Below are 24,487 nucleotides of genomic sequence, written 5' to 3' on the forward strand. Positions count from 1 at the left end.
GTGTCTCTGAGCCTCAGTCACCTCATCTCTAAAATGAGCCTTAAAAGACCACCTTGCAGGGTACTATGAACATTCAATGAGATAGAAGAAAGTACCCCTTGGGAGGGGAGGATTCCTAGCACACAGCACACGGTCAATGCCTATAACTGAAGGAATAGACAATGGATTGGAAAGTTCTCTGAAACACTGGTCATCACTGCTACCCCATCACAGCTTTTCCTTCCCTGACGAACTTAAACAGTCACAGCCCGATCTGTTTGTCACCGGAGCCCCGAGCTGCTTCTTAAGAACCCTGCTTCTGAGTGACTCCGATAATCTTTTTCTTCCCCCCCTCCCTTTTCTCTCCCTTGCTTTCTACCTTAATTGTGCATTGAACAGTCTTAGTCTTAGCTATTTAATCAATTTATAATTGTTAACCCACTCAAATCTGTTTTGGCAAGGTAGTGGGAAGGCATCAATGAATGGATGAGTCAGTCGATGAAAAGGTCCCTGATTTAAAGTGAGATGAGTGAAGCCCCTACAATGATCCCATGGGCCACCCCACGTGTGGGTGACACAGGAGGCTGTGGGACGCCACTTCCAGCTCTCTCTGCGCTCTCCCACTCCCCTGCCCACTCTGGAGAGAGCCTTTCACATCGCATCTCCCTCCTCCATGGTGTTTGCAACACCTCCCAATTTAGTTTTCTCTCTGAATTTCATTAGTGTCCCATTTGCCTCATCTTCCTAATCTCCGAGGAAGCAGGAGGAGCCTGACTTGGCAACAAGGACTCCTGTTTCCTGACTCGGGATGAGGGGGACAGGCAGATTTGGGGCCCCTGGGCTGTAAGTCCAGACGGCCTGCTGGTCCATGAGGCTCAGGCCAGCACACTGCAGCTGGACCCCAGCTGTGCACCAGACACTGGGCTCAGTGGTGAGGAGCTGTGCTTGCCCTTGAACCCTCAGCCCCACAGGGATGGACGCATAATGCCTGTGCCAATTGCTGCAGGGACTTCACCCCCCGGGCAGGCGGCGTGAGTGAGAAAGAATGAGGGTGTTGAGTTGGTGCACAGAGAAAGGCAGTGGGGACGTTCGGGAAGAGGGAACAGCAGGTGTAAAGGCAGGATGGTAGGAACAAGAGAGTGTAAGCGAGTAACACCAAGGAATCTAATACACCATGATTGGTTCATCCATTCATTCACTCGGTGCATAGTTACTGAGTGCCCACTATGCGCAGGCAGCGTTCCAGGCATAAGAACAGTGCAGGGAACAACACAAAGTATGTTCCTGCCCTGGGAGCGCTCAGGTTCCAGTGGGAGAAGACAAACAGCAGGCAACCAAACGTGCAGTGTCATATATAATACCTCGGGTGGAGATGAATGGGATGGAGAACGGGTCAAGTGGAAGAGGGCAGAGGAGGGGCTGGGATGGGAAGACTGCTCTTGGTGCAGGGTGGTCAGGGCGGCCGCCTGCGCTCCGCTCCACTGCGTCCATCTGGCTCACACCTCTGGCCTCCGGCTGCTCCCTGAGAGGAACACACTCCTGGTCAGTGACCAGGCCCTTTCAGCCCAGGAGTGCTCCGCTCACCCGGATGGAGACTTGGAGGTCTGGTTGCTGCTGTTCCCGCTGCCTGAAGAGCTTCCCTGAGACTGGAAACAAGGCTTCTATGCCTTATGCCCTGAGGAACAGCGAAGAGGCCAATGTCCCTGTTGGGTTGCTGTGAGGCCTCTGGCTTTTCCTCTGTGTGAGCCTCGGAGCCACAGGAGGGTTCAGAGCAGAGGGGTGGTCTGATGTGACCAGTGTTTTTACAGGTACCTCGATGTCAGACCTGGGAGGGAAGGGTGGCAGCAGAGCCCCATGCAGATGCCACTGTGATAATCCAGGTCTGAGAAGGTGCTTGGACCAGAGTGGGGACAGTGGAGGTGGTCACATGTACTGAGGAGGGTGGGGAAGTGATGGGGTCAGTGTGGATACAGCACAGAGTGTGAGGGGAGGGATGGGGATGCCAGAGAGAAAAGGAACCACATTCTACCTTTGCCAAGGCTCAGATTCCAACCCGTCCTGTCGGAGTCAGATACCGCCCCCTGTATTTCTGCAATGTCCTCCCTCCCTCTTTGAGTTCAACAAGGGCTCAGCTATACGGGCGGCACCAACATGGAGATGAGGGACCCTGTGTCTGGGCTCCAAGAAGCCCCCACTGTCAGTGAATGATATGTTCACATGTTGGGACACCCGCAGGACCAGAGGGAGAAAGTCTTGAGAAGGGTGATTCAGAGCAAAAGAGGAGACCATGTTTCTTAGGTTTAGATGGGAGGGCAGGGGAGGAGGAGGGCGGAAATTCAAGTTTTTTATTTTAACTTTCTCGACATCACAAGTGAGCATGGATGGGGTTGAAGAGTCTCCTTCAGCCCCGTTACCTTCCCTCTATGAGTGAACCTCGGTTTGCTTATCTGAAAAGTGGAATTATAAGAACTGCCTCATGGGCTTGTGGAAGTTATAAATAAATCAAGTACTTGGCACAGTGCTTCAATACACGGGAGTCCATTTTACCTGTCCTTCTATATGACAAGTTAAAAATCTGAATAGATCTCTTCAGAGAACTGTATGTCTCTACTGCCGAGCATACATTCCAGTCTGTAGTTATACATTCTTAGGGCTGAGAACACAGGCTACCTTTGTTTTGTTTTTCCCCCTAATACTTTTATTAATTTTTAGAGAGAGAGAGGAAGGGAGGGGGAGAGAAAGAAACATTGATGTGAGAGGGACACATTGATTAGCTGCCTCCTGTACTCACCCTGCCAGGAATCTGGGCATATGCCCTGACCAGGAATGAAACCAGCAACCTTCATTGCACGCCTAACCAATTGAGCCACACGGGCCAGGACTACCTTCGGTTTTGTTCCCTGTTAAATCCCCAGAGCCTATCACAGTGTTGGGCCTGTCATTTTTATTCAATATGTTTTTGCTGAATAAGCTAAATAAATGATTAAGTCAGTTATGTAAAGTCTAGACTCCAGCGATTTTTAGCTGGAAGACATCAGATAAGATGGTTCCTTTCTCTGAGACTCAGTTTCCTTACCTGAAGAATGGAAATTATACCTACTGGGGTGAAGGCAGTTACTACTCACCAACTAGCCATGTCTTCCCCACATTTCCCAGAGCCCTAAAAATCAGGCAGGGCATGAGACTAGTTCCGGCCCGTGGGCTGTGCGTCACTTCGGGACTGAAGCATTTAAGAGCCAGTGCAGCCTTCCAGCTGTCTTGCCTCTGCTGCAGGGACCAAGGTGGCCTCACGCTCCAGGTGGTACACCTACAATATGGCCGAGCCTCCATCAGCCTGCTCCTGAGGAGTGAGGTAGAGCAGAGCCCTCACCCACCTCAGTTAGACATGCAGCACCAGCAAGAAAGAAACCTTGGCTGTGTTAAGCCACTGGGATTCTGGAGTGAATTTATTACTGCAGCATAACTGGGCCTAGCAAGACGCACACATCTCCCTTGCAGATGGCTCAGAGGAAAAGGAAAAGGGCTGGCTTTACAGTAGGTTTTCAATAATGAGCTTGCTCCCTGGGCCCTGGCTCCTTTGCTTCCTCAGCCTTCCTTCTCCCCATGGCCCAGCCTCTAGTTACGATCCTACCTTTCTCTGTGCCATGTTCCTTCTCTAGCTTGAAACATCCTTCCACTTTCCCACCCAACCCAGGGGCTTCCTACTGTTTTCCCATTGCTCTTCTGCGTGGCAATATAAAGAAAGGCCTCCAGAGAGCCGCTCTGGCCACTGGACCTGGCCCCCAGACCATCTGTCCTCTAGGCAACCTCCCACTCAGCTCCACCCACCCCTATTTTCAACTACGCCTCTCACTCAACTCCAGCTTGGAATGCAACCATCGAACTCTGGACCCCAGAGTGACTGATCGCCACCACTGCCTATGTGGTCCTGAGCTTGCCAGGTGCCTCCTGGCTTCTACCTTCCCCATCTCATTCCAGCTGGATGCCAGGCCCTTGCCTGCTTTGTCCTCCAATCATGCTGGTTGCCAGGTGCTGGTTGGGTTCCAGCACCAATGAGTCCGCCTACTGCTTTCTGCTCCCCGAGGAGGCCACCTCCACTCAGGCCTGACCTCTTCCACTTCCCATGCTTCTCAGTGGCAAAAGCCTTCACCCAAAAAGCAATCACAATTTTGCATTCCAAGAGGGACATTCTCATCAAGACCACGGGTTTGCAGCTGATGATGCAGAAAATCAGAGCGGACAAGGGGACTGACCTGGCTCCATGTCCGCATGTTCTGAAGAGTCAGCAGTGTCCGTGGGCCATCGGATCCTGGAGGACTGGGCGCGATCCTTTCTGTTGAAGCAGAGAACACAGTCCCAACTGAGTGAGTTGGCAAGATGGTCCTGACCTTCCTCACAGATCTCTCCCCAGCAGTCATTACAAACACACAGCATGGGGAGCTGGGCTTATTCCTGGCCCCTCAGCCACAAAGAGAAATGGGATCCCAATTCCCTGAGAACCCCACACAGACTTCCTCTCTGAAGCCTTTCTGGGAGGCTCTGGTGAGTCTTACTCAGGGTGGGAGTAAGGGTGCTATCTGATAGCTACTGTTCACAGGTGATTCCTCGAGCTGCCCAAACCTCTCAAGGCATGGACTGCAAGTCAGTCCTCTTTACAACCCAGGTGCCCAGCCAGGGCTTGGAGAAGAATAGAAACAGTGTTTTGCAAAGGACCTACTGTGATGTGATGAGTGTTGGGACAAAGGTGAGGGGATGGAGCTTAAGGCTGATGCCCTGGCCCCTGCAACAGTTCCATCATTAATTCTGAATTTCTTGGAGCCTTCCTTCCCTGCCCAATAAAATGGCCTGAGCATTCCTGCGGTACTCCATGTGGGAGTGTTGGGAGTCCCCTGGGCAGAGTTCCTTACACAGAAGAGTTCTGGTTCTGGCCCTCTTGCTTATCACATTACAATCTCTAGTAAATCAGTTCCCCTCTTTGAGCCTCTGTTTCCTCATCTGAAAGAGGAAATCTCTGAATCAGGTGACCTGTGAAGTCCTTTTTGCCCCTAGAATTTTATGACATTGAATTTGACTCATCTCTGATCTCCAATGCCAAAGGAGATAGCTGTACATGATAAGGGCTTATGAAATGAATTTAAAAAAAATCTATCCCACTCAAAGATGGGTAAGGGGAGGCTCAAAGGTTTTAAGTCATTTGCTTTGGTCATTGCAGGAGGAGGAACTGGGATATGAACACAAGTCCTCACAGATTCATGATCTGGGTACTTTGCTCTGCACCAGCGACCACACTCACCCACTGAAAACACCACCAAATGTCTTCTTATACAAAAGACCCACGAGGCAAAAGAACAAGGCATGACAGGTGCCTTCAGTTATCTGAGGCAAAAAGTCATTACTTGAGAAATTCCTTAAGTACATTTTGCCAAATATACCAAGGATCCTAGCTAAGAGATGTTATTATGTATTACTAGAGGCCCGATGCACGAAATTCGTGCATGGAGGGGGGTTGTCCCTCAGCCCAGCCTGTTACCCTTTCCAATATGGGACCCCTTGAGGGATGTCCGACTGCCCGTTTAGGCCCGATCCCACTGGGATCGGGCCTAAACGGGCAGTCGGACATCCCTCTCACAGTCCAGAACTGCTGGCTCCCAACTGCTTGCCTGCCTGCCTTCCTGATTGCCCCTAACCGCTTCTGCCTGCCAGCCTGATCACCCCCTAACCACTCTGCTGCCAGCCTGTTTGCTCCCAACTTCCTTCCTCTGCCGGCCTGGTCACCCCTAACTGCCCTCTCCTGCAGGGTTGATCACCTCCAACTGCCCTCCCTTGCAGGCTTGGTCCCTCTCAACTGCCCTCCCTTGCAGGCAGGGTGCCTCCCAACTGCCCTCTCCTGCTGGCTATCTTGTGGTGGCCATCTTGTGTCCACATGGGGGCAGGATCTTTGACCACATGGGGGCAGCTATATTGTGTGTTGCAGTGATGATCAATCTGCATATTACTCTTTTATTAGCTAGGATAGAGGCCTGGTACAGGGGTGGGGGCCAGCTGGTTTGCCCTGAAGGGTGTCCCGGATCAGGTGGGGGTTCCCTTGGGGCGTGGGGCAGCCTGAGCAAGGGGCCTGTGGTGGTTTGCAGGCCAGCCACGCCCCCTGGCAATCCAAGCGGAGGCCCTGGTATCTGGAATTTATTTTCCTTCTACAATTGAAACTTTGTAGCCTGGAGCAGAGCCAAGCCTGGGGCTCCCTCCGAGGCCGGCAGCCATTTGTGTTGGGGTTACAATTGAAACTTTGTTGCCTTAAGTGGGTGGGCCCGGCCAGGGTGTGCGGAAAGCTTTGCTTCCCCTGTTGCCGGCAGCAACCCTGGCCTGCTCTCTCAAGCTCCATTCTGCTGCCATTGGTTTGAATTTGTTTACCTTCTATAATTGAAACTTTGTAGCTCGAGTGGAGGCTTAGGCCTGGCAAGGGCAGGCAGAAAGCTTGGCTTCCTCTGTTACCTAGGAAACTTTGCTCTCTGTGGCTGTAGCCATCTTGGCTGGGGTTAATTTGCATGCTCGCTCTGACTGGATGGTGGGCGTGGCTTGTGGGTGTGTCGGAGGTATGGTCAATTTGCATATTTGTCTATTATTAGATAGGATTATGCTTTGATTGGTTGAATGGCCAACCTGACACTTAGCATATTAGGCTTTTATTATATAGGATAAGGTGAGGCATTACTGGTAATTTCCATTAAAAGTGAATTTCTAGCTTGAAACTCTTCTAGCTTCATCTGCACTTCATATATTTCTTTATTGTGAATTCTCGTTATTCTCAACAAAGAGTAACTGCATTGGGCAGGAACGGTCACCAGGCTCTGATCAAGGGAAGAGCATCCTTCTCCACCCTCAGGTCCTGCACACCCCAGGGTAGAAGACTTGACAACCAAAATGCTAGCAAAGTCCTTCCGAGTCATACCACATTCACTAAAATAAAAAGCAGACAGCACACCACATACGGTCGACTACCATGTTGTGCATGTAGAATGAGCAATAACGCTCTTCATTTCTACTTATTGCATGTTGTTCACTACAAGTTGACCCTCTGAAGTTGCAGAGATCAGCAGGAACTTACTTTGCTGGAACTCTGGGCACTTTCTCCTGGGCCTGGGCCTCCCCCCAGGTGGACTTTAGGACTCAGGGCTGTTGGCTTTGCCCCCAGGGATCTTGCTGGGGTCCTAGTCCCCTCCAGGGACTTGGAGGAAACACTCTGGATCTTTCTCAAGCCCTCTCCCTTGTCCAGGGGATAACGGTCCACTGTGCCTCCACAGCTCAGGCTGTAGATCCCCATGCCTTCTGATCCCTCTCCTTCTGAAGAAGTTGAAGAACTGCAGTTTTAGTTGTCTTCCACCCTCATCTTTCCCAAGGCTTCAGGGAAAAACCTCAACTCTCTTCTTTTTGTTGATTTCCTTTTCAATTCATACCCCTGAATTTCCTCTTTTTCACATGTCCTCCAATAAGCATCAAAGTGACTATTCATAAAACCAAAATGCTCATGGGTTCACCAAAGGTTTTCGAAGTATTTACATACTAGCATTTTTTGTTGTTCTTTTTGTTTTGTTTTGACGACACTCCAACTGAGCCACACTGGCCAGGGCCAGACTAGCATTTTTGTGGAGGGGAAATCCAGTTAGGAGAGGAACACAGCATTCATTCATTCACTTTCTCATTCATTCCTTCCTTCCTTCATTCATTCATATAGTACATGTTAGGTGCTGTATAGGATACACTCACGACTCAAACAAATCCTGCCCTCAGGAAGCTCACAGGCTGACAAGGAAGAAAAAAGACATGCCCACAAGTAATTATAATGCTTGGCAGTTTTATAAGAGAGATACAGATGAAATCCCATGAGAAAACAAGAGCGGAGAGATCATCCTGGCTGACCAACCAGAGAACTCAGCCTAGCACCAGTGTTAGGCGGGTGGCCTGGGGACAGGGCAGCATGCTCCGCATGAGGGAGTGTAGGCACAGGAGGGGAAAACGGAAAACACTGCACCTGGCAAGTGGGCTGGGCCTCAACAGACATGGCTCTGGATGCCAATTTAGAGAAGATGGCCATTATTCAGTCAGTCACAGGGAGCCATTGAGGGCTTGTGAGCAGAGATATGACGTGTTGGAGATCTGCTGTAGGAAGATGAATTTGGCAAGCCCTGCACAGTATGACCAGTAAGGGGCGGTGCCTGGGATAGGAAGCTCCTGATTGTGTGCCAAGCATCCGGCAGAATGGCAGCCGATGGTACATACGTGATTTTATTTAACCGTCTAGACAACTGCAGGAGACAGGCATTCGCCTTCCAGCCCTGCAGATGAGGAAAGGAGGCTTCTGGGAACTTAGGCTGCGTGCCCCGAACCCCCACCTAGGAAGTGGTGGAGACAAGATCTGAACCCTGTTCTCTCCCTTTCCGGGAGAGCCACAAAGCGTGCTGTGACACTGTGCGCGACCCCTGTACACCTGACTCTCCCAGAACACCCTCCACTCTCCATGCACCTCTACGCCTACCCTTGGGTGGATGGAAGTGTGGTCACTGTCTGGACTGCATTTCGAGACGTCCAGCTGGAGGGAGATGCAGAGTGCCTTTGCTTCTGCTAACTTTCCCCAAAGTGACCACACACCAAGGAGATAAGACAGTGTGTTGAGTTGGGCACCAAACAACACAGACTTGGGTCTTTTGCACAGAATTTCAAAGGTGGCAGGAGGCCACCCTCTCTCCCTGCTGGGCTAGCTTCCTTCTGTCCTTCCCTTCTCAGCTAAGGCGTGGTGACAGGAGCATGCGGCCCGGGAGCCCCAGGGAACACCCTTTGGATGCCAGGAATTGTTTTTTCACTGACATTCTAGCATTTCTGTGCTCTGGGCTGACTTCATGCTTTGGGAGGATTGCCCAGAGCACTCAGTGAACTCAAACTGGATGGTCACGCCTGCAGCCAGAGATGATAATCATGAGTGACTCCTGTCAAGACGCCAGATTTAGAACTTGGTTTGTTCAAGGGGAAAAACATTCCTCATTCTAAACATGGACGATCACTGTGCTAGCCACCTAACAGCAGACTTTCTCAGAGGTGCCCTGGCACGAGCACGGGCTGTGCAGCAGGTAGGATGGATCTGAGTCACTGTCTGGTCACTGCCTGTGGGCTTTGGGCAAACCCTTCAGCTCCTTACACGTCTTCATTATTAAGGGGGAATGATAACAAGGGATTAGAGAGCGTAAGCGCCAGACTTTCACACATCCATCCGAATGTATAATAGTTTCTTTGCATCGTTTTATATTCCCCATTCTGGGCATCGCACTCACAGTGAGGTTACTCTCCTCACTAAGTTACCAATTGAAAGAAATAGATTTTTGGAGAAAAAAAATTGCTGAAATGATAGCAAGCTGTTCATATCCATGACCTAACGCTTACTGCCAGTGTCATATAATTCTTTACTGGCATGTCTTCCTCTTCCCCCAGACTGGGAACTCCTGGAGACAGTGCCACAGTATCTCCAACTCCCGGCACGCGCTCGCCCCTTTCTACCTCCGTCACCTTATTCTGAGGTCCACACAAGACGGCAGTCTGCCGTTCTTTAGGGTTTTCTTTCCCCAGCCTGGTTTAAAGAGTGACTTTTAAGCAACACCTTCAAGAGCAGGTCCAATTCCCTGAAAACCATCTCATTACCATGTAATCATTAGGGCGGAATACTTAACCTCGTTATTCTGCAAAAAAGCTTTGGTTTCTAATCCAAGCCAATTATAGGTGCCAACATATCCCCTAACATTTCAATAACGCCAAACCTCCAGGTGTCCGGACAGTCAGACAGGTGGAGAGATCTGGGGCTTACAAGACATGGAACTGCACACGGCCGAGGAGAAAATGAAGCATCCAAGCCAGATTCGAGTCCTGGCTTGTGCAGAGGGGATGACCTTGCCTAGTGCCGGGCCGGACAAATGCTCCTCAAGGTGAACTCCCTTCTCTTCCCCTGACTCCCGAGGAAAACAAAGCCATCAAACTTGTTGCAAGTGAAGAGGGAGAGGAGAGAAGGCAGATTCACCACATTCCAAAGTCCATTTAGAATATGGATTTTTTTTTAAAAGCTTTTCTCCCTACAGACTGAAGGAAGCAGGTTATTTCATTTTAATTATGGCAGCTGCAGCTGCTGCTGGTGAACTCAAAGACCAATTTTCCGATTCAAAAGAAAACACACACACACACACACACACACACACACACACACACACACACTGAAAGAATCAACGACACACACAGAACGATGCCCGCGTGAGAGAGCACATCGACATGGTAGAAAAATCTGCACGTCCGGCTGGAGACACTGGGGCGCAGGGGTAACTCCTGCGTGTGCTCACCCACTTCTCCACATGCCGCACCTCCTCTCTGCTCCCCAACATTTCAGGCCAGCCCGTGAACCCATGGTGTCACGGAACATTTCCTGTTGAGCAGCTGCACACTTTTAATGCACACTGGGGGAAATAAAGGCAGCAGATGGCTTTAGGTAATCTCCTTACGAACGTTTAACAGGACATCCTCATTCATGAAGGCCTCAGGAGATTTTTCACAGGTCCCCGCGGGGCAGCAAGCCAGCCCCAGCCGGCCCTGTCTGGTAAGGGAGGTCTGCTGCACAGGGAGGCTGGGTGGAGCTCGTTTGCCAGTTGCTTGCCCATGGGCTGCATCCAGGTTTCCGCTCAGTGTTCTCTCTTGTGGGTCCTCCTGTGTGTACTCACAAGTGGCTCTCCATGTGAGCGTGAGCTGCCCAAATCCATGCCAGGTGTCGAGCTGTCTTTGAAAGGACGGAGGCTCTATGCTACTGCAGGGATGTCTGACAGAGAGAAGGTGAGTGGCACAGGTGGGAGCACTATTCTACCAGTGACTGAGAGTTAGACGAAGATACTGGGCTCCCACCAGAGAAAGATCACATGTTTGCAAAGATGTGCAAGAACTCTGCCTGTAAAACAAGGCGTGGAAGGAAGCATGGGCAGGGAGTGAATGGTTCTCAGATAACCGCACGTGCTGAAAAGCACCCTGATGAAGTTTGTGGTATCAGGGGTGAGGTGGTTCTCAATTTCCTGCAACTTGCTTTTATTTAACCAATGTTCCCCTTTAAGCCCTTCAAGTACACCATCAAAAGTTCTGGCATTTGGCCCGGCCGGCGTGGTTCAATAGTTGAGCGTCGACCTATGAACCAGGAGGTCACAGTTTGATTCTCGGTAAGGGCACATGCCCGGGTTGTGGGTTCCCTCCCCAGTCGGGAGCATGCAGGAGGCAGCCAATCAATGACTTTCTCTCATCATTGATGTTTCTATCTCTCTCTCTCCCTTCCTCTCTAAAATCAATATATATATATATATATATATATATAAATTCTGGGATTTGAATGTGCAGCACAAACAGCACAAACATAAATTCGAGTGCTCCCAGACCTCCAGGTCTTTCCTTGGCGTCACAGTCAGCTTGCAAAGCATCCCCCTCCTTCCACGTCCACCAGCTGTTCCTCTTTCTTCAGGAGACAGTACAGATGCCAGCACTCACACGGAGCCACCTCTGCTGTATTGACCACAGCTGCACTCCCCACACCAGAGTGAGGTTCTACCACTAGCTCTTGGGGGTGACTGATCTCCACACAGGTCGGTGCTCTTCAGCTCCTTCCTTCAAATAATCGGGCTGCCAGTGCTATTTCTAAAATGCAAACCTGCCCCTGCTCCTCCTGGCTTGGATCCCTTGTTGGTTCCCACTGTCTTTGGGGCAAAATCCAAACCCCTCCCTAGAGCGAGCAGTTCTCTACTCCAGTCTGGCTGTCTCCCCAGCCCAGTCCCCCGCCACTCACCCCTCAGACCCTACAGGCTGCAGCCAGACCCAGGGGATTCCAACATCTCACTGTTTTCATGGTGCCCTTTCCCTTGGCCTGGCAGGTCCCTGGAGTGCTCAGCCCCTACTCTACCAGGCAACAGCCCATTTTATTCTGGGGAAGCACCTCCCTGATTCTGGGAACCACGCTTTCCACGGCTCCCATCACCTGGGGTGTGAAAGTCACCAGTGCTGTTTGGCAACTCTTTCTGACTTTCTGCCTTCCAGGCACAGGTGGGATGGCACACCCTGACAAGGGCCACTCCGCTAATGAGAGCCCGTGGGTTGCGAGCAGAAATGTACCTCTTCCAGGTAGGAGATTTAATTACTGAGGCAGGGCTCTCGTTCACACTGGCAGGGTGGGGGATGGGGGGCTGGCAGGTGGGACAGTTTGCCAGCCTGGATTCTGGGGGACTATGAGAAACCCCTTCCCCACCACCAATACCCACAGTGGACTTGGACTATGGGGGAGAACAAACCCTTTGTTGTCATAAGCCACTATGATCTGGGAGTGATTTGTACCCAATGTTAATTAGATGATCTGACAGATACCAGGTACGTGGGTCTTATGAGAACTGTCACACCCAAGAACCCTGCCTTCCTGGCCATTGTTGATTGGCTCTGGGCTGACACCCTAATGAAGCCAGGTCAACCATAGTTCTGGGCTCCCTGGCTGCCCATGGGGAGAGCAGAACCTGGTCAAACAGAACAGTCATAACTCTCCCCTGGGCTTTCTGAAAACAGAGTGAAGTAGAGTGTACTCTCTAGCAATGTAGATTGTCAGATGAAAAACTTGAGAGCTATTAGTGGCCATGTGGGTGTTATGGATTGAAGTCCATAACATGTTGGAGTCCTAACCCCCAGCACCTCAGAATGGAACCTTAATTGGAGACAGGATCTTTATAGAGGTAATCAGTTAAAATGAGGTCACTAGGGCAACCCCTAATCCAATAAAAGTCCTTGGGAAAAGGGGAACATGTGGACCTGGAGACAGGCATGCACACGGAGAGAACATCTCGTGAGATCAGTGGTGCTGCCAGGAGCCCAGGACCCCCCGAGCTAGGAGGGAGGCCTGGGAGTTCCTGCCTTCAGAGGGAGCAGGGCGCTGCCCACACCTCGACTGGACTCCCAGCTTCCAGCACTGAGACAATACACTCTGCTGTTTCAGGCTCTCCGTGTGGGACTTTGCTACAGCCGTCCTGGCAAACGAAGACAGTGGGGAAAGATGGTCTTCGCGTGAGGAAAAGAAGCTCACTAGCGTAAGACAAGCAGCCTACGGCCACCAAGAGACAGAACGGATTTAAACAGAACAGCATCGAAACCCAGATCCCAATACCACTGTATCTCTGCATTTTATCTGCCTGGCAAGTTCAAGAGTTTAGATTTTATGAGGCAGTTGTAAAACTCCCTCTGTTCTGAGTTAGTGAATTCTGAGGTCTCTGTCCCTTTGAACCAGCAGTCCTGACTAACACTGTTAGAAAAGGAAAGCAGCCCGGCCGGCGTGCCTCAGTGGTTGAGCGTTGACCTGTGAACCGGGAGATCACGGTTTGATTCCCAGTCAGGGCCACATGCTGGAGTTGCAGGCTCGATCCCTAGTATGGGGCATACAGAAAGCAGCTCTCTCATTACCGATGTTTCTCTGTCTCTCACACCTTCTCCCTACCTCTCTGACATCAATAAAAACATTTTAAAAAAAGGAAAGCAAAGCCCTGGCTGGGTATCTCAGTAGGTAGGAACATCATCCTGATACACCAAGGTTGAGGGTTCGATCCCTGGTTAGGGCACATATAAGAAGCAACCAAAAAATGCATACATAAGTGAAACAACAAATTGATGTTTCTCTCTCTCAAATAAATAAATCATCTTATCTAATAAAGAGGGAGTATGCAAATTGACCATCACGCTATAACAAGATGGCTGTGCCCACAGCGGAGGCCGAGTTCCTGAGACAAGCCTTAACGAGCAATCAGTAGGGACCTGAGGCTACCTGGCACTGGACCAGGGCAGAGGACTTGAGGCTGCACCCCCCACCTGGTGGGGCTTGACAGGGGACCTCAGGCCATGCCCCCTGCCCCAGTGCCAGGCTGGGGGACCTCAGGCCATGCCCCCCACCCTGGCACTGGGCTGGCAGGCCTCAGGCTGCATCCTCCACCCTGGCGCTGGGATGGGGGACCTGAGGCCGCACCCCCCACCTGGCGGGGCTTGATGGGGATCTCAAGGCATGCCCCCTGCCCCGGTCCGGACCAGGGGACCTCAGGCTGCACACCCTGCCCCAGTGCCGGACTGGGGGACCTGAGGCTGCACCCCTCCCCCCCCCGCCTGGCGGGGCTTGACGGAGGATCTCAGGTCGCGCCCCCTGGCCCAGGCCAGGGGACCTCAAGGCATGCCTCCTGGCCCAGGCTGGGGAACCTGAGGCCGTGCCCCCGACCTGGCAGGGCTTGATGGGGGTGGGGCCAGCCAGGTCTGGATCTAGCCCAATGGGGGTGGGGCCAGCTGGGTCTGGGTCTTGCATGATTTCGAGGTGGACATGGGTGGGCGGGGACTTGACTCTGGTTCCCATGGCATGCCCCAGACTCTGATAGGAGGAAGATTTTCATATACATTTTACTAATTTTCTTTCATCTCTGACATTTCTATTATAGAGAAAGGGTAAATAGCAATATTAAAATATTTCCTTTAATTAATTCCCTTTTAATGTGCACAAATTTTGTGCACCGGGTCACTAGTCCCATCTAATAAAAGAGTAATATGCAAATTTAACCATCACTCTGCTACACCCACAAGCCACGCACACAAGCCAATCAGGAGCGACTATGCAAATAAACACAACCAAGATGGTTACGGCCACAGAGAGTAGGAGGGAAGCTTGGGTTTCCCCGGCAATGGAGGAAGCCAAGCTTTCTGCCTGCCCTTGCTGGCCTAGGCCTCCACTCAAGGCTACAAAGTTTCAATGATAGAAGATACATAAATCCAAACAGAAATGGTGGCAGCCCCAGAGCTGGAAAGAGCAGGAGGCTAGGGTTGGCCCCGGCAATGAAGGAAGCCAAGCTTTCCTCATACCCTGGCTGGCCCAGGCCTCCGCTTAAGGCTACAAAATTTCAATTATAGAAGATACATAAGTCCCAACAGAAATGGCTGCCACCACGGAGCAAGCAGAAGGCTTGGCTCCACTCCAGGCTACAAAGTTTCAATTGTAGAAGATAAATAAACCCCAGATACCAGGGCCTCCGCTTGGGTTGCTGGGGGGCATGGCCGATCTGCAAAGCACCACAGGCCCCTCGCCCAGGCCGCCCCATGCCCCAAGGGAACCCCCACCCTGATCCAGGACACCCTTCAGGGTAAACCAGCTGGCCCCCACCCATGTACCAGGCCTCTATCCTATCTAATAAAAGAGTAATATGCAGATTGACCATCTCTCCAACACACAAGATGGCTGCCCCCATGTGGTCAAAGATGACTGCCCCCATGTGGACACAAGATGGCAACCACAAGATGGCCAGCAGGGGAGGGCAGTTGAGAGGGACCAGGCCTGCAAGGGAGGGCAGTTGGGGACAATCAAGCCTGCAGGGGAGGGTAGTTAGGGGTGACGAAGCTGGCAGAGGAGGGAAGTTGGGGGTGACCAGGCCTGCAGGGAAGGTCAGTTGGGGGGGGGACCCAGGCCTGCAGGGGAGAGCAGTTGGGGGGGACCAGGCCTGCTGGGGAGGGCAGTTAGGGGTGACCAGGCTTGCAGGGGAGGGCAGTTAGGGGTGACCAGGCCTTCAGGGGAGGGCAATTAGGGGCAAGCAGGCTGGCAGGGGAGCAGTTAGGCATCAATCAGGCTGGCAGGGGAGTGGTTAGGGGTAATCAGGAAGGCAGGCAGGTGAGCAGTTGGGAGCCAGCAGTCCTGGATTGTGAGAGGGATGTCCGACTGCCAGTTTAGGCCCAATCCCACCACCAGGATCGGGCCTAAATGGGCAGTTGGACATCCCTCACGGGGTCCCAGATTGGAGAGGGTGCAGGCTGGGCTGAGGGACATCCCCTCTGCCCCTCCCTGTGCACGAATTTCATGCACGGGGCCTCTAGTATATAATAAAATTCTAATATGCAAATCGACCGAACAGTGGAATGACTGGTCACTATGATGCACACTGACCATCAGGGGGCAGACACTCAACACAGGAACTGCCCACTGGTTGTCAATGTGCTCCCACAGGGGGAGCGCCGCTCAGCCAGAAGCTGGGCTTACAGCTGGTGAGCGCAGCAGTGGTGGTGGGAGCCTCTTCCTGCCTCCACATCAGTGCTAAGGATGTCTGATTGCTGGCCTAAACTGTCAGTCGGACATCCCTGAGGGCTTCTAGACTGAATTTTGTGCACTGGGCTTCTAGTAAAAAAGAAAAAAAGGAAAGGAAAGCAAGGTGAGTGGTTTGAACTGATGCTGAATTAACCAGATGGATGATTGATGGACAAACAAGCCCACTGCTTCCAAATGCTGTCCCAACATGTCCTAGGAAGAGACAGGGTCCCCTCCTGTCTGACTGCAACATTCATGCAGTCTAATGCTCCTGGCGTTTCCTTTAATCCGGGAACAGCCCAAATAAATTCAGAAAAGAATTCTCTCCTGCTCAGTTATGCCTTTCTTCCCAATCCAAACACAACTGCACGCCTGGCCCCTTGAAAGGCTCCAAAACAAAACACATCCAGCCCAAATCCCTCATCTTGGTTCATGTTATTTTCTTGGCTGCACAAATGTAGGGGCCTTTGTTTCTTCGGCTGGGCCCTTGGACTCTCCCTATCCACATTCCCCTGTGTCTGAGCTCCCATGCCACAAACAAGCTAGCAGGGGGAGGGGTGCGTGGGGAGGGGGAAAGGGGATCTGATCAGAGGGAAACCAGGCTGGAAAGGATTCACTGTCTCAGACAAGAGCTGGAGCTACCCTGAAGCAACTCACCAGCCCTTGGGAATAATCACAGAACACAGGCCCTCAGGGGCAGAATGCGGCTAGATAGCAGGGTGTGGGTTACAGGTTTGGTCTTACAGAGTAGGAGATGATGTTCAAGGTATAGTTGAGTCTGTGGGGCTGGCACAGTTGAAAGAATGAGCAGAACCATTCCACCTTGAAGCTCCTACTAAAGAATGGAGACGCTGCTCCCCTCCAAAGGACTAGGGAGAGCAATTGTGCTCATGAGCAGATCTGGATGACTAACCATACTACAGAGCTCACTGCCCCTGCCCAGAGTCTGGGAGGAGCCTGATTTCCCCTCATTTGTTCTATCTGCGAGATCATATAAAAATATGACGCCTCTGTCAAGCTGCCAGCTGTCTTGATCAGAGACATTATAAAAGAGTAGGAGTTTTCTGGAATAGATGGGTGCCAACTCAACCTGAGCAAAAAGGGTGGTGGGGGTGAGAGGGCCAAATGGATGCCATTCCCCACACTTGCTGCTCTTCTCCATTTCCCAGCGAACTGCAATGCTCAGGCTCCCTTGCACCAGCTTTTGGGAAGGCAGGTTTGGCCAACAGAAGACCCTGGCAGAAGACTGGAATGAGAAGAAGAGAGAAGTTAGGTTATCTCTCTCTCTCTTGCTTGTCTTCGCATCCCTGTCTGTGGTGCTCCAAGTCCTGACAGGCACCCTGCATATCAATTCTAGCCTCTGCTGGACTTTCCTAGCTTCTGGGGTCTAGAAATCACCTTCTCCCAATCCCCCTTCCAGTTTGGGAGTGATAGTGCTTCCCTGTTGTTGGTGATCTCGGGGCTGCCTCAGAGACCGTAGCTATTTCCTCAATGGTGTGACCAATTCCTACACTCACTTCCCTCTGTTGAAAGACATAGAGTGGTTTCTGTTTTCCTTCCTAGACTCTGACAGACAGAGATGCTGAGAAAGAATCTGTAGGTGGAAATGCCACTCTGCAGCATCTGGTACAATGGCTGCAGAAAGATTGGCAATATGTGGAATCTATTGAACAAAATAAACTGATGAACAAAATAGATCCAGAGACACAGAAGCATGGAACAGACTGTGGAATCTCAGAGGGAAGGCAGTCGAGGGTGGGTGGGTGGGAAGTAACCAAAGAACTGTATGCATAAATAGATGCAGACAATAGGGTGTTGGTGGTCTGGGGTGGGGAGGCAGCTGGGGGGGGAGGAGCTAGAAGGCATCAATGGGGGTGGGGTGGGGAGGGGACATATATAATACTTTCAATAAAGATTAAAAAAGACTGACAGTACTTGGGCTGGCCAACTATAGAACTGACCACTGTAGTCAAGCCCAAGAGGAAATAAGAAATAGGGGCCACCTGTGAGACACTGGTAAGGTTGCGGGGGGGGGGGGGGGGGGAGCAGCCTCAGAAGGAGAAGGGTAGGGACACAAAAGTCAGGTCTCTGATTTTTTTTTTTTTTCATAAGTCTACCCAACTTGAATGTGACTTCTTGTATCGGTTGGTAAACTCATGATTGGGAAAAGACAAGCATAATGCAGAAAACACCAAGGAATTCTGTTGTAAAACTTCAAAATCCTTTGCAGTTTAGGATGTCTTAAGTCCCTGTAGGGAAGCCAGGAGTGTAATGAGACAGAGACAGGCCAAAGAAGGCATCTCTCAGTAGATTTAGTGAGACATTTAATTCTTAACGTGATGTGGCTTGCTTGGGTCTTGTCTGTGTGGACACCTACAACTGTAAAGGGTTAGCATCGATCCTTCCAAACTCAGAGGGTGGGGAAAGCCATCCTTTATTGAGAGAGGATGGGGCAGGGAAAAATAGGACTGTTGAGAGACAGAACCTCCTTAGTTACTAAGGAAGAATGTGGACGTGAAAAAAGTTTAAACAGACAGACACAGGCTGGGACTGAGAGGGAGCGAGACAAAGGAGAAAAGAACCCACAGAAATGGAGGGATAATGGCTTGCAAGCTCTCTCTGATGGCCAGCCCCTTGTGTGGTGGGTGAGTTTCTTAGCAGAGGTCAGCCTCCCACAGTCAGGATAGGGGACGCTGGGATCCAGGATGCATTTGCTTTCTGCTTCTGCTCGGGCCCTTGTCACAGGTGGCCTCTTATGGACTGGCTCTCGTGTCCCCAGACCAATGGCCCCCACAGGAACGGAAAGGACCACCAGGTGCGGAACGGCAGGGCTGCTAATGAACTGCCTTACCTCCCTGGAAACCTCTGTTGGTCCCAGAGAGGAAACCGGCGCTGAGACGTCTGCACAGACATGGCCCCAACCTCAGTGTCCCCACCTTCTTTTCTGACCTTGCGTGCCCACCCACACAGACACACCTGCTCATTCCCACCTCGGTGAAGCTGAAAGGTGTGTGGGTGGAGAAACTGAGTTGGAAAAGAAAGAGTCCTTTTCAGAGATGGGGAAATTAAGGAAATGATTAGCCACTGTTCCTTCTTTCAGGACATCACCCACACTGTCCAGAGTAGCATCGCCAGTAGCTGAAAGGGACAGACACGTGTATTATGCAAAATCTTCTCCAGAAATTTAGACCCCTGAGCTTCTAGGCAAGGTGAGGCTCTCTCTTTCGAGAGCTGGATTTCTGACCCTGAACCCTGCTCCTGCTCCTGCTCCAGGACTGGAAGGTCAGGACCATCTCCAGGAGCTGACTGGACAAGGTGGAAACAGCCGCAGCTCTGACATCGAAGGAGCGGGCCCGACCTCTGCCAGTGGCTGGCGTGGCGACATGGGCAGCCTCTGAGCCTCAGTTCCCTCGGCAGATGCTGGAGGTAATGTTATTACCCACACCACTCCTGGAGGCTGTTGGGAGGACCAACTGAAAAATGGGTGGAAACCCCTTTATGATCTGTAAAGCCTAATATATAGCACTTTTGCTGTCATCATCAACACTAACCCAGGCCCCGTGATCTCCGAGCCCTATGACCCTGCTGCAGGAGCCACAAATAGGAGAACTGCCCAGAGCCAGAGCATCTTTCTGTTGCCAAGGAAGAATTTGCATGTAAAAATGGTACAAGTAGACAGACACTGGCTGGGACCGAGAAAGAGACAACGGAGAAAGGAGCCCATCAGAAATGGAGGGAAAACGGCCTAAGAGCTCTCCATGCAAACCAGCCCCTTATCTCGCTCACCTTCACAGGGACAGGCAGCAGGGAGGGGCGTGGGCACTACCAGGTAACACTTTAAAAACAAGTTGCTGGGTTCTGGACTACCATCAAAAGGAAGTGTTTACTGTAAAACACATGCATAAGCCAATCATATGTTTATGGTACAAACGCTTTGCCCTCTGGCTGCCTGGCAAGGCCCCGGGCTTAGGCTGCACTTATGCAGCTGCTCTACCTGCCAGGCCGCCTTTGATGCTTGTTTCAACCCCCCAGGACTCACGGGGGCTGGGAAGAGGTATGTGTTGCCTGGGGAAACCGGCTTCCAAACCTTGGCTGGGGTTTTAGCATGTTGATTATACAACTTCACATGAGTGGAAATTAATTTTACTTTGCAATTCTGCACAAAAAGAAAGAAAAGCAAGTAAAAAGAACATCAAGCTGGAAATATTTGTAGCACTGAAGATAGAAGAGGATTAATAACCATTCAATAAAGATGTGGGGAAAAATTAAGGACACCAACAAATAAATTGGGAACAGACATGGGCATGTTATAGAAATATATTAAGTGAATACACACGTGGAAATAATGTTCAGTTGCTCTAGTAATCAAAGAAGTACAAATTAGAAAAAAAAGAGGATTGTACCTAAATCACTATTTTCCCCCACAATGCTTTGCAGCCAGTCATTTAAAAGTTCTTAGTGAACACCTACTATGTATCAGCTAAGATGTCAGGCATAATGGATGAACAAACTGGACAGGATCCCTAGTGTAGGAATCTTACTCCAGAGAATCCACTTTCCTGCTGTGTGGTCCTAGGCAAGTTATTTAACACCTCTGAGCTTTGTGGTGACCATTAAAAAAGTCTCTTCAGCTAAGATAACATTTTTGATTCACCCAGCTCCAAGACTTAAGCAAAGCAGGGAGCATTCGAAGTAAGCTTTAAGTGTCGAAAACAAAAATCAAGAGAGCTGGAGTTCCTTGCCCAAGGTCACAGAGCCAAGGGCTCCCACCCAGTTTTTCATGGTTATACATCATGCTTTCTGCAGAAGCAGGAGTGTATCAAGGGGCCCTGAAGAGAGGCTGGTGAGGGGACCACCTCAGGTGGCACAGATGCTGGTGGGAGGTAAGAAGAGAGGGCCCGGTGGGGCCAAGACTGCAAGCAGGGCAGGTTCTCCAGGCACGGACGCCCTGTGCAGGGTGGTCTGCACCCTGAGCCCTTCCTCTTACTTGCTCCTAAACCGAAGATGTGCTTGCAGACCCCATCTGCATTCAGCAATGACCGAGAATGGCTTTCCCATTTCTTTGGTAGATGATAAGAAAAGCAGGAGGTGGCAGCTGGCCTGTTCACTACCTAATCCTCCCAAGCCCTCCAAGTGATGGGCAGATGCAGCGAGACAGGGGGTGCTGCGTGCATCCCAACACAGTGCACTTCTCCGCACACGTGGCAGCCACGGGCCCGGCGAACTGTGCTAACAATCAAGACGCATGGTATCCGGAACACAGCGCGAATAAAAAGGCATTTATTTGTGCGTGACTCAGAACTCTTATGGGAGAGGAGTGTCTGGGAGAATGAAACTGTTGTTCAGGCAGAAGCACAACCAGCCAGGAAAGAAGCCTAATCCGTGATGTGGATGGAGGAACCTGGACCAAAGCTCACCAGAAGGCCCAAGAGGGCGGAGGGGGGCCTGAGTAGAGCTCTTTGTCCACGTTGCTCCCTATTTAAAACCATCCATGGTGTCCCACTGCCAACAGGGCGAAGTTCCAGACCCACAGGACAAGGCACTTCACGACCTGGTTCCTGCCTTCCCAGCAGCCACCCCATCTCTAACTCTGCCAGGTATTTGTGGTTCCCCGAATATGTGATGTGGAGTCAGGCCCCCTATACATGCACAGTCGCTTTGTCTGGATTATCTCCCCTTTCCCAGCCCTCACCTTAAAAATCCTGACCCCCAATCCGCTCCCTCTGAACCTCCCCTGAGGCTGCCGAGTCAGGCCCCGTTCTTTGGTTTCCCTTCACCTGCACAGTTATTTAATCTCTCTCTCTACCACTAGGGACTGGACTCCTTATCTGATTCTGCATCCTGAGTCTAGCCGGAAACCTGGCATATGGCCAATACTTACAAGCCCCCACGAATAATGTTTGGGTGGATGGAAGCTGAGATGGGTAAAATAAGTGTGTTACAAAGCTCACGTGTAACTACATGGAAGACAGGGGTGGGGAGAGAGATGTGAAGGAGACCACTGGAGAGGCGGGTGCAGTGGTATAGATGGTGGCAGAGGCAGGGAGAGGGAAGGGTGCGGAGGAACCTGGTGAGCTTACGGAGAGGAAGGTTGAGAGAAACTGTCCAGGGAGACTGACTCACAGTTTCCAGATGGAGCGCAGTGTGATGCATTCAGCAAGATAGGGACCCGGGTATATCTTCTATGGGGCGGGTGGTGAGTGGGGAAAATAGATGGTGAGTCTTCTCATCAGCAAGGAAGCAGGCCTGGGGCGGGCAGAGTGCCGGCACAGGCACACCTCGTTTTACTGGGCTTTGCTTTATTGGGCTTTGCAGGTGTTGTGTTTTTTACACATTGAAGGCAAGACCCTCCACCAGCACAAAGACTACGACTCGCTTTATCGCGGTGGTCTGGAACCAAACGCCCCCTTACCCCGAGGTGTGCCTGTACACACGCTTTACCTGCCTCCAGGTAGCCCTTCATGAGCCTCCAGGGGGCAGGCCATGGTTAGGAAGGCCCCAAGACAGGACTTACGTGATGAGAGCAAACAGAAGGCCCTTCTGATTCAGCACAGAGTCTGGGGCCTTTCCCCTGAGGAAGGGGCGCTTCCAGTACCGCAGCACTGAATCTGAAGCCCTGAGCTCGCCGCCCACACGGCGCTGGCCCAGGGGAGCCTGCAGCTACCTCTGCAACCTGAGGGGCCCCAAGGGAGGTGTGCAGACTTGGAGTCAGGCGGACCTGGGTTTGCATCCGAGGCTTGCTCCTCATTAGCCAGACGGCCTCAGCAAGTCCCTCCACCTCTGTGAGCCTCGGTTTCCTCATCTGAAAAATGAGGACACTACGTCCCACGTCCGGCTGTCAATGTCCGCTTAGAGAAGCTTGCACATACCTGGCACTTTCTTCCCTCTGGTCTTCTTTCCCTCTGGATACCTCCTTCATCCTGAGCAATGGGAGAAAACCGCCATAACGAAGCCCGTCAGGTACCCATTGGGCAACTGCTTTCTGCTGGGCTCTGTGAGAGCTGGAAAAAACCCACGAAAGGGTTTGGCCCCTATAGACTTAAGTGAAACGCTGAATGCTCTGACATGCCATTCCCCGCAGGAGCGTGCACGCCTGTCAGTTCCTCCTCCCTGGCTGAGGGGCCTCGGCAATTCGCTGCAGGGCTCCCAGCTCAGTTTCTTCACTGGTTCAAACAGGAGCCTGTTAACCTCTGCCCTGAGGGCAGTCCTCAGGCAGGGATGAGCTCCCTTGCGGGAAATCAGTGATGTTCAGGATAGCAAATGTTCAGGATACGTCCAGCGTCCAGCCTTCCTGTTTGTGTCCCTCACCCCTGCAGAGAGCGGCTTTCCCTGCGTTCTCCCAGGCTCCTTTCTGCATTCTCATTTGAACGCTTAATGAGTTTCACCCTCGTAAGTGACACCTGCTGGAAATGTAATTGTGCACATAATTGCTAAGTGGGAATGGAGGCAGCTTTACTTCCTGATGCGGGTGCCTCCCCTAGGAAAAGAGCTGGTGTTCACGTCAAACCCTCCCCGCATCCTTGCTGATGGAGCTCCGTGGGGCTTCCCCTGGATGCAGGGCTCCTGGTGCAGGAGGGCTGGCAAGGCATTCAGACTTCCAGAACCACCTGTCTGGCTCTGAGTTCAGGGAAGCCATGCAGCCTTATCATGGTACTAACTAGAGAAGACTAAAAATCCCAGCAAAGTTTCCCTGACAAACATTCTCATTAAATTCCAAAAGGCAGGGGCCCTGCTGTGGAGCAGGAAGTGAGGGGTGGGGCGGAGGTCTGAGAGAGGCCCCTGCTCTCCTCTCCTGGAAGGGGGGCCTGTCCTCAAGACAGGGAGGCGGGGACCCCAATAGTAACACCATGATAAGACTTAGCATTATTGCTAATGATCTTGGTAATGAAGGGCTGAGTTAAGATAAGAGTTAGCAAGATTACTGCTAATAATCACCTTGTTAATGGTTGTTAATGGCGGACCAAGTGGAACTCAGGCAGGAATGTCTGGAAAGACAGTCTTGGGAACAAGGAATAGGGGAAACAGGCCTTAGGGCTTAGAGACAAATGCATAAATAGATGTAGATAAGTATATAAATGTACAAATATAGAGCAGGGTTGTCATGTTCCAACATTGATCACTGGCCAGTGGCACTGTGCAAACTACAGGCATCCCCTGGAGATGCTGCGGGCTTGTTCCTGACCCCACAAAGCAGCTGTAACCACGGTGCAGGTGGCGGGTCCTGCCCTCTATTTATGAAAAACGCAACACCTGTGGAGCGCAGGGCAGCGACGCGCAATAAGACGAGGTAGGCGTGCCTGCACTTTTACTAACACCCCCACTCTCTCTTCCAGCTGCTGGAAGTTTATCTGCCACATCTGGATGAGAATTAGG

At 51.4% G+C, this 24,487-nt stretch overlaps 1 protein-coding gene across 1 annotated transcript in view; it reads right to left on the reverse strand.

Annotated features, from left to right (window-relative positions):
* The window catches only part of LOC307110147 (teneurin-4-like), a gene marked incomplete at its 3' end in the record, with an annotated part of 366,426 nt that overhangs the window by 117,980 nt on the left and 223,959 nt on the right, over positions 1–24,487 (reverse strand). Inside the window, exon 3 of the mRNA XM_079789177.1 lies at positions 4,233–4,312. Within this exon, the coding sequence (XP_079645303.1) occupies positions 4,233–4,242 (10 nt within the window). The 5' untranslated portion in view covers positions 4,243–4,312. The remainder of the gene's footprint in view (positions 1–4,232; positions 4,313–24,487) is intronic.

Source organism: Cnephaeus nilssonii, assembly GCF_951640355.1.
Source record: "Cnephaeus nilssonii genome assembly, chromosome: 13".
Taxonomy (NCBI): Eukaryota; Metazoa; Chordata; class Mammalia; order Chiroptera; family Vespertilionidae; genus Cnephaeus; species Cnephaeus nilssonii.